Genomic DNA, 9,720 nt, shown 5'->3' on the forward strand with positions numbered 1-9,720 from the left:
GAACTACGCGGACATGGCAGGACATACCGCTGTTTGTTTTCTTCGGAAAAAATAAATAAAAATAAAATAATAAATAAATAAATAAATAAAGCAAATAAAATTGTATAAGAAAAAAAAAAAAACTTTCTCCCATTCATCTTAATAAATCAAAACCAAAATTAAAGCATAAGAAGAAAAAACAAGAATAAGTGTCAACAGTAAGGGGGGTGATGGGTCAAGACGAGGGGAAGCCAAAGTGGGGGGCGCAGATCCCCGCTCACCACCACCACCACCACCGCCTCATCCCAGGGGTCACCAGTGCCTTCAGGGAGACCGTATGTATTTCCATCAACTGGAATGAAGGAACTGGTGTGTCATAGGTGGAGTCTAAGTACTTCCCACACCAATTCATCAATAGAATCAATACTGACATCAATACACTGACGAGGTTTGATGCTGCAGTGGGTTTTCATGTCTGATATTGGGAGTTTTGGTGGAAATGAGGAATATTGTGTACCATTCTAGTTATTATTTCGTCTCAACTCTCTCATATGACTTAGTTTTGACCAGATTTTGACCGCAAATGGCTTGTGCCGTCTCGTACTGGTAGCGTGACCTATCGTCTCCATCTGACCTAGTTAGGTTTCGTCTTTCCCTTACCGTGTGCGTGACAACGGAAGTGTCTCGGTAAATTCATCAAATACTGCGTGTTCTGGTTGTGGGGACCAATATAACCTGATGTGTTGTGTTTATAACATTAAAGTGTATCGGAAACTTAGCAAAATCATTGTGTATATGGGAAGGTAAGATAAGGCAAGCCACTGAAGGAAAGAGATACACTTCTGCCCCTGAAGTCCCTCAAACAAGCTTGGGGACCTGGTGGGATAGCGGGTCGGGGAAGCCAAATTAAGCCAAATTTGGACATTAAAAATCTAAGGATAAGACACCATATTTTCAAAACGGGGGAAATTTCTAGCATAACCAAACTCTAACCTAACCTAAGCTAAGGTAATTTTGGCAAGCAGCATCCTCCAGTTACCTACCTACTGCATTCTCATCTGTTTCATCTTGTAAATCTTGTGATTATGAGTATTTTGAACATTTATTAGTCGAGTTTAACTTAATCTACTCTTGTCCAACTTGTAGTACCACTCAGCTTAACTTAGTTCAGCTGAGCATACCTTAACCTAACTGGTCTCCTGCACAGATACCTTTATCCTCCCAGGTGATGGTGTGGGGAGGTGACAGGTGACTGCTCGCTGGCACACCTCTGTCAAGATGCTGGGCCGCAAGCAGAGCCTCCGAGGGGACCACATCCTGGTTGACTATGGCCCTGAGGAGACTCTCAATGAGAGTGTTGAGATTGAGTGGGCCAACAAGGTGATCACTAATATACATTAATAGCAGAAACTTTGAAAGAAAAACCTGCATGATAAGACTGCATGCAATTTGAGAGTAGCTTGTGTTGTTCACATATTTGTAATGCATACTGTTGAAAATTTATTAGATGTAGGGATATGGTGAACCCACAGCCCACCATAAGATGAACCCACACAGTGGACCTGCGTCACATGGTAAATATTCCCTTGGCAGCGATGGATCCGATGGCTGCTCAGGATCTGCTCCCTGGTGTCCCTGGTGTCAGTGTCGGCCAACACCCCAAAGTCCAAAGAGATGTACCCAAGCCTCAAGTACATTACTTTTTGTTCTGACCTTGCCATCACTTTCTTCTTCACTGTGGAGATGGTTGCCAAGATGCAGGCCAGAGGCATCTTGAAGGTGAGCCTACAGAGTGAAGTTAAAAGCTGGCATTCAGGAGTCACATACAAGTAATAAATGATATATGAGTGAGTGGTGCTCCCTAAATATTTGAATACTGTTCTGACCTGTAAGATTTACAATTTAGAATAGAATGTAACTGCTATTACGTTGTTTGTAAAGCAAAGCAGTATTGACAAGCCTGACTCTTTTGGTGCCATAAGTAATAACATCCTTGATGAGTGAGTCACCCACTCTGACTCTTCCCCAAGGGTGAAGGATCGTACTTGAAGGACCGCTGGTGTCAGTATGATGCCAGCATGGTGTTCTTCCTGTGGATCTCCGTCATCCTGCAGATGTTTGAGGAGATGACTAACTGGGTGGAGAAGCACAGCTACCTCTCCATCCTGCGTGCTCCAAGGCCACTCATTGTGGTTCGCCTCATCCGTATCTTCCTAAAGTTCTCCATGCCCAAGAATAGACTCAAGCAGATCATTAAGTAAGGAAATTAATATAATAAAGTTATGTTATGTATTCTCAATTTAGTAATGAAATAACTGATTTTTCAATAGCATGCACAAATGTCTTTTTCTCTACATGCTTACATAATATATTTATGCATTTATTTATCAATGGTTTAGTGTAGCAAATTATGTCAGCATTTACACATATCTGATTTCTGCTCTTGAACTTGTCCACAGGCGATCCAGTCAACAGATATACAATGTCACACTGTTCTTCTTGTTCTTCATGTCACTTTATGGTCTGCTTGGGGTACAGTTGTTTGGTGAGCTGCGGAACCACTGCATTAAGAATGACACTACTGATGAGTGAGTCAGACTGTTTTTGTATCTGATGCCTACTGTGTTATGAGGAAGGAAAGAGAGAGAGAGAGAGAGAGAGAGAGAGAGAGAGAGAGAGAGAGAGAGAGAGAGAGAGAGAGAGAGAGAGAGAGGATACCTTAGGATATTTCTGTTATCTTTCATCCATCCAGAAAAGAGTTTCTGACAGGTAACAATACCTTTTCTCTTTCAGTAAAATCTCCCTCAATATGTTGGCCATCCCAGATACCTTTTGTTCAAGACAGTCAGACTCAGGCTACCAGTGTCCTGAGGGAATGAAGTGTGCACCACTTGATCTTTCTAAGAATGTCAGTGGCTTCAATGGGTTTGATGATTTTGGTGAGTGTGACTGAGTCTGTAGTTTAGACTGATATGAAATTTGAGTGAAAATACGTATATTAAATTACATGTTATTGATATCATGTAAAGATTTGTTAGATTTTTCAGTTGTTTAACACATTGCATTGGAATAATAATGCTTTAGAAAGTAACCTGGTCTAGAGAACACCTTGTAATGTAGGATGTATTAATTGATATCTTTTTATCTTTTATCCTGATGCCTACTTTTAATTATTATATCTAGGAAAAACTCTATTGGAAATGTATGTTGGATACACTTGCAGCCACAAGCATCTTCACGGTGTACCAGGCAGCATCTCAGGAGGGCTGGGTCTTCATCATGTATCGAGCCATCGACTCGCTGCCCGGATGGCGAGCCACGTTCTTCTTCACCACCATGATATTCTTCCTTTCGTGGCTGGTGAAGAATGTTTTCATTGCTGTCATCACAGAGACCTTCAATGAGATGAGGGTGCAGTTCCAGCAGATCTGGGGCATGCGGGGACACATTGAACAGGAGACCACAACACAGGTGACAATGCTTTGGGCATGGACTGTGTTTTGTTAAGCAAGGCATGCCACTGGTTTTCTCTGGTAGGTGCTGCTGTGAAGCATTCATGACAGTCTGTGAGGAGTGCATTGTGTCATATATATAAGAAGGGTGTGTGGTGATTTTAAGAATTGGCTAAATGAAAATATCCTGCTGTTTTTTTCTCACCACCACTTTGTACATAACAGAATGTGATATTAATATGGTTTTTCAGGTTCTGCTGGGTGACGATCATGGGTGGAAGCTGCTCCACGTGGATGACAACAAGCCTCGTGGATGGGCCCCCAAGTGGTGCATGAAGGTGGTGGTCAGTGCTGGGTATTACATGCTCATCATGGCAGCCATTGTCACTAATGCTGTGGCTGCTGCCTCTATTAGCTTCAAGCATGATGGCAGGGAGAGAAAAGTGTTTTATCAGCATTATTATTACATGGAGGTCAGTATTTTTAACCATGGCCAGGATAGTCCTTTAGGTATTCAGCATTGTGTTCAAGGACTGTGTTTGCCTTGTTGACGTATAAGAAACCACAAGATAATACTTGACTGCAGATGTGTTACAAATAGTGTTGTTTAATTATATCCTGTCTCCACAGGTTGGCTTTACAATCTTCTTTAACTTGGAGACAATCTTCAAGATGTGGTGTCTAGGGCTGCGGGGATACTGGCGCCTCAGCATACACAAGTTTGAGCTGCTCCTGGCGGTTGGCACCACACTCAGGCTCTGCTCAGATCTTTTCATGACTCCATTGACATACTTCCAGGTACTGATGGTTGTCATTCTTGATGTAGACCAGTGTTGCTTTGGTGAAGGAAATGTGCAATTCTTCTTCATAATTTTGCAAGCTATATTTGTGTTTTGTCTACAGCCTAATTAATGTTATGTTTCTATATTATTATGTTAATGTATGTCTGTATTTATCAAAGCAAGTTGATAGTGGCACATTGTTAAATTTCCTTTGCTTGTAATTTTAGATTCTGCTAAAGCAAATATTGTAGAGGTATAATTCTTGATGGCTTAAAGCATATGAAATTTAATAAGAAAATATCTAGTATCCATGGTGTTGTTCTTTATCAGCTAGTCATAGTGATTATTTGTAATTACTTTAATATATTCAGCTACACCAAATATTTCAGTCACATCTGAAATGAATGTGACTTGTTGCAGGTTCTCCGCATTGTGCGACTCATCAAGGCATCACCCATCCTGGAAGACTTTGTGTACAAGATATTTGGTCCTGGAAAGAAGCTGGGAAGCCTGATCCTGTTCACTATGTGCCTCTTGCTCATTGCTTCCTCCATCTCCATGCAGCTCTTCTGTTTTCTCGATGATTTTGACAAGTTTGAAACATTTGCTCATGTAAGCATCTAAACTATTTTTACAATGAATTTTACAGATTTTTTATAAGTTTTCTTTCCAGTTTGGACAGAGAATTTACATTAAGTATGTGTTCATTGACTTCCTCAGGCTTTTATGTCCATGTTCCAAATCCTAACCCAAGAAGGTTGGGTTGAGGTAATGGATGAAACCATGATCAAAACCATGAGGGGAACCAAGGATGGGATAGCTCCTGTTGTGGCCATCTACTTCATCCTCTACCACCTTTTTGTCACTCTGGTAGGTGCACAGCTGGGCTAAAGATCAAACTACTAAATGTAAAAATGATGCTTGTATATATTAGTAGATTAATAAATTTTTCTTAGTTGTGATGCTTGTATAACAATCCCTCTGCAAACAGATTGTGCTGAGTTTGTTTGTGGCTGTGATTCTCGACAACTTGGAACTCGATGAGGACTTCAAGAAACTGAAGCAGATGAAGGCACGAGAGCAGAGTGCTGGCATTCAGGAGACTCTGCCCCTCCGTCTCAGAGTCTTTGAGAAATTCCCAGACCGGCCTACCATGGCCAGGCTTCACAAAGTGCCCTCCGATTTCTCTCTTCCCAAGGTAATGCTTATACTTATTGTGCTGTGTGAGTAATGTAATTGTTTGATTCTAGGTTGATGCATATTGTCCATAACAAGAGAGAGAGAGAGAGAGAGAGAGAGAGAGAGAGAGAGAGAGAGAGAGAGAGAGAGAGAGAGAGAGAGAGAGAGAGTTACTGATATGACTAGTTTAATCCTGAAAGTGTCACTACGTTCCTTTCTTCAAAGAGCCATGTTGCAGATAGTAGTAAAACAGAGCAAAGCAGGATCCTAGATTCTCATACAAATATGGTAAGATCACTGAACCTTGAAAAGTTGCAGAAATATCTCTTAAAAGAAGTCCAGTGATGGTAACTCCCAGTGTTGGTGTGCAGGTGCGGGAAAGCTTCATGAGGCAGTACTTGGAGGAGGAGCAGGAAGACGAGGATGGGATGGCCAAGGTGCGAGGTGTTGGGGGGCCTGAAGACTCAACAATATCCTTCAGGAAGCGCCGTCCAATCAAACTGCTGACATCATTATCTCACCCTCGGAATGCTGACTATGAGAAGAAGAAAAGAGGCGTTGCTAATATAATCTGGTGGGTTTCTCTTCCCTACTTCCGAGGTTATATGCTTCATTTCTGATTGCTGTGAAGAGATGCTGTCTTGTCATATATCCACATATTAACTGCACATAAATGTCTGTCTTCCACTTTTTACTCATTTGTCATTTAAATACAGATTACTAGCTGAATTTCTTACTATTGTTTGTAAATTTGATTACTGTTATTTGGCCACCCCATGTGGGATTCCCAGCATGGTGTGTGTGTGTGTGTGTGTGTGTGTGTGTATATATATATATATATATATATATATATATATATATATATATATATATATATATATATATATATATATATATATATATATATATAATTTAATTGAGCTAATAGTCTGAAAATGTTGGTGAACATCAGTTGTGCTGTATGTTATTGTAGCTTTTTCCTTTTACCAGTGATGCCAACAACCAAAGATTGCTTCTGGGAGACTCAGGACAGATTCCCTTCCCTGGCAAAGGTCTTCAGCCTTACGGCACAATTCGCAAGCACAGGTTGGATCAAAAGTGAGTTTCTGGAATTTTGAGCAATCCCCGACTCAGCCAGATAGTCCAAAATATGTCATTCATGTAATTCATGTTATTCATGTCTATATGTATAGGTGTTTTGAGTTGTTCATCAGTTTTGTGATATTCATTAAGAAAGCTTTCAGTGTGGAGAATTTAAGATTTTGTTGTTCCCATAGAGTCTGGAAGGAATGGAACATTAGGTGTGTAAATGAAAAACATTACCATGTACTGACTTTTGTGTTTGGTTGATTGCTTGAATTGATAATGTTCTTGGTATAGTAATTATTTACTAACTCAGGATGAGACTTCTTACTGTTAGTTTATCAATTCTTTCCTGAAATGGCTCATTGATGTGTTCAGTGCTTTGATGAAAAGAATCATGATTAACAACCAAAAATGTGTGTGTGTGTGTGTGTGTGTGTGTGTGTGTGTGTGTGTGTGTGTGTGTGTGTGTGTGTGTGTGTTGGTGCATGCATGTGTGTGTGTGTGTGTGTGTGTGTGTGTGTGTGTGTGTGTGTGTGTGTGTGTGTGTGTGATACACACACATACATGCATGTATGTGTGTGTATCATTCACCCTTGGTCATCTGCTGGTCTCTTGAGACAACCAGCTGTTCCTCAGTGAAAAGAGCTCAATGCTTGTAGTTTTTATTTTTTATTTTTTTTATTATTATTATTATTTTTTTTTTAGGACCGAGACTGCTCACACATCATATACAGGGACAGGGAGGTCACATTGCCCTACCTTATATTTTGTACTTACTCGCTGGTAGGTGAACATAGGCTGTGCATTAAGAGGCTTGCCCCTCTGCTTCAATGCTCCTGATATTTGAAACCAGGCCTTCTTGGGTGTGGACCATACATGCTAATCACTACACTGGTGTGTGTGTGTGTGTGTGTTTGAAAGTTGTGTGCCTAAATACTGAGCACAGAATAGACAGTTGCATAAAGAATTAGAGCATTAGTAGTAAGTATAACAAGAGTATTATTAAAAAATAGCAGCAGGAGCACAGGTCCTTTGTTCCTACCTCTAAGGTCCATCCGCCGCAGTATGCGCAGTGGCTCAGTGAAGCTCAAGCAGCAGAATTATGACCACCTCAAGGAGAATGGGGACATTGGAACCATGAACAGGACCTCAGCAAGTCGCAAAGTTCAAGATCTGGACATCAAAATGCTACAAGCAAAGAGGCAACAGGCAGAGATGAGAAGGTGAGTTGTCGTGATGTTTGCTGGCTTTGTTACATTCACTGCATGCTGCACCTCTGATAACTTGAGTGCTACCAAGATAAGGAAAACAGAGAAATCAGTAATTTAGGTTAGTTAGGGATAAATGCACCCGGCTTAGTTTGCAGAAAGATGAATAGATACTTGCAGCAACGAAGTTCTATATGCTTGGCTAAGTGTACCACCCTCCCCCCTTTTTTTTTTTTTCTTTTTTTTCTTTCTTCCAATGAGTCCTGAGTTATGAAAATTACCTGTGTCAATGTGAATTCTTCAGGAACCAGAGGGAGGAAGATCTGAGGGAAAACCACCCATACTTTGACACTCCGCTGTTTGCTGTAGGACGTGAAAGTCGCTTCAGAAAGTTCTGTCAGCTCATTGTACACTCTCGCTATGACACAAGCCACAAAGACCCAATCACAGGAAAGGAGAGGAAGATCAAATACAAACGACTGCAGTGAGTATTGGAGGTTCTTGTGTTCTCATAGATTTGGTATTCGTGCCATTGGAAACTGTTGAAGAAGTTTTATTTTGATAGTCATAGAAGAGGAAACCTATCTAAGGAGTTTTCAAATAAGTTGTGGAGTGTGTTATTGATATCCATTAAGGTATAATTCTGAAGTGCAAGGATAACTACAATGAAGATTAATGTCAAGTTATTGGTTATTGGTTAATGTAAGTATTGAGATGCAGGACCTGATTGAGGACTCACCTTGCAGCAATCTGCTGGGTTTGGTAACATACCTGGACTGGCTTATGATCCTGGTGACCACACTGTCCTGCATCTCTCTCATGATGGAGAATGCCAAGTACCGGGTAACACAGGAACCCATGTTGCAGGTAAGCCTTGTCACCATGCCAGTTTGGTACAGCAGATTGCTCCAATTGTTAGCATTCATTTATGTGTGTCTTAGCAGTTACTTTTTGTACCTATTGAACGTAGTCTTTTGAGGCTTTTCATGTTATGCAATTTTCAAAAGGAAATTTTATATATTAATGTTGGGCCAGAATTTTAGCTGAGGTCAGCCTATTCCAGTGGGTCAAAGAGCACCTAGGGTTTATGTTTGCGTTGTTTTTTAAAGGATATGTTTTCTTTTAAGTGCTTATTTGCTCCGGAGAACTTGTTTGTAAGCTAACTGTTGATCCTCAGATTGCAGAGTATGCCTTTGTTGTTTTTATGAGTCTTGAGCTGGGCCTCAAGATCCTGGCTGATGGTCTGCTCTTCACGCCCAAGGCCCTGATCAGAGACATGGCTGGTGTCCTGGATCTCTTCATATACACTGTAATGCTGTTAATGCTGCTCGTAATGTAGTTTTGTACAACATCAAAAGACTTTTTGCATTAGTTGGACTCCCTTTGGTACAGTCATATTTTATCTGTATAGATGGTTCTATAATAGTGGTTGTTATTGTAGTATACTTGAGAGTATTCTTGTAACTTCCCCCCAACCACATCCAGGTATCCTTGGTGTTTGCATGTTGGATGCCAGACCTGGTGCCTCCTCAGTCTGGGACACAGCTGTTGCTCATCTTGCGCTGTCTGCGGCCGCTGCGGATCTTCAATCTGGTGCCACACATGCGCAGAGTTGTGTCAGAACTCTGCAAAGGTTTCAAGGAAATTTTGTTGGTAAGAACTTTGTTATATAAAGATAAGATTATGTGAAGGATATGTACCTGTGTTCCAGGCCAAGTTCCTGGTGACATCCTGATCAAAATGGGTTAGCTGAGATGAGATGTCTTGTAGGAACAGAGGTATAAGGAAACAAGTCCTTGGTGCTATTGTTTTTTTTCTCTTTGAGTTGCCTTTTATGACAAAGAAAATGACGTTACTTTATATTATATCTGGATTAGCTTTCTTTTATATCTGCTCACGGTTTACCATTATAAGAGTTCCATAATCAAGCTTGATCCAAATATATATATATATATATATATATATATATATATATATATATATATATATATATATATATATATATATATATATATATATATATATATATATATA

General features: G+C 40.3%; 1 protein-coding gene across 6 annotated transcripts in view; it reads left to right on the forward strand.

The window, feature by feature from the left end:
* Positions 1-32: 32 nt before the first annotated feature.
* LOC135093706 (sodium leak channel NALCN-like) overlaps positions 33-9,720 on the forward strand; it is an 18,330-nt gene continuing 8,642 nt past the window's right edge. Inside the window, exons 1-19 of one of the 6 annotated variants that reach the window (XM_063993230.1) lie at positions 33-314; positions 1,205-1,359; positions 1,573-1,758; positions 2,010-2,236; positions 2,439-2,567; positions 2,773-2,918; positions 3,203-3,450; positions 3,683-3,904; positions 4,062-4,229; positions 4,634-4,825; positions 4,934-5,083; positions 5,205-5,411; positions 5,764-5,966; positions 6,383-6,490; positions 7,528-7,701; positions 7,991-8,170; positions 8,433-8,553; positions 8,864-8,995; positions 9,172-9,339. In XM_063993230.1, the coding sequence (XP_063849300.1) occupies positions 1,258-1,359; positions 1,573-1,758; positions 2,010-2,236; positions 2,439-2,567; positions 2,773-2,918; positions 3,203-3,450; positions 3,683-3,904; positions 4,062-4,229; positions 4,634-4,825; positions 4,934-5,083; positions 5,205-5,411; positions 5,764-5,966; positions 6,383-6,490; positions 7,528-7,701; positions 7,991-8,170; positions 8,433-8,553; positions 8,864-8,995; positions 9,172-9,339 (3,063 nt within the window). In that variant the 5' untranslated portion in view covers positions 33-314; positions 1,205-1,257. The other 5 variants (XM_063993229.1, XM_063993226.1, XM_063993231.1 and 2 more) reach the window with 5 other exon arrangements.

Source organism: Scylla paramamosain, chromosome 43 (assembly GCF_035594125.1).
Source record: "Scylla paramamosain isolate STU-SP2022 chromosome 43, ASM3559412v1, whole genome shotgun sequence".
Lineage (NCBI taxonomy): Eukaryota > Metazoa > Arthropoda > Malacostraca > Decapoda > Portunidae > Scylla > Scylla paramamosain.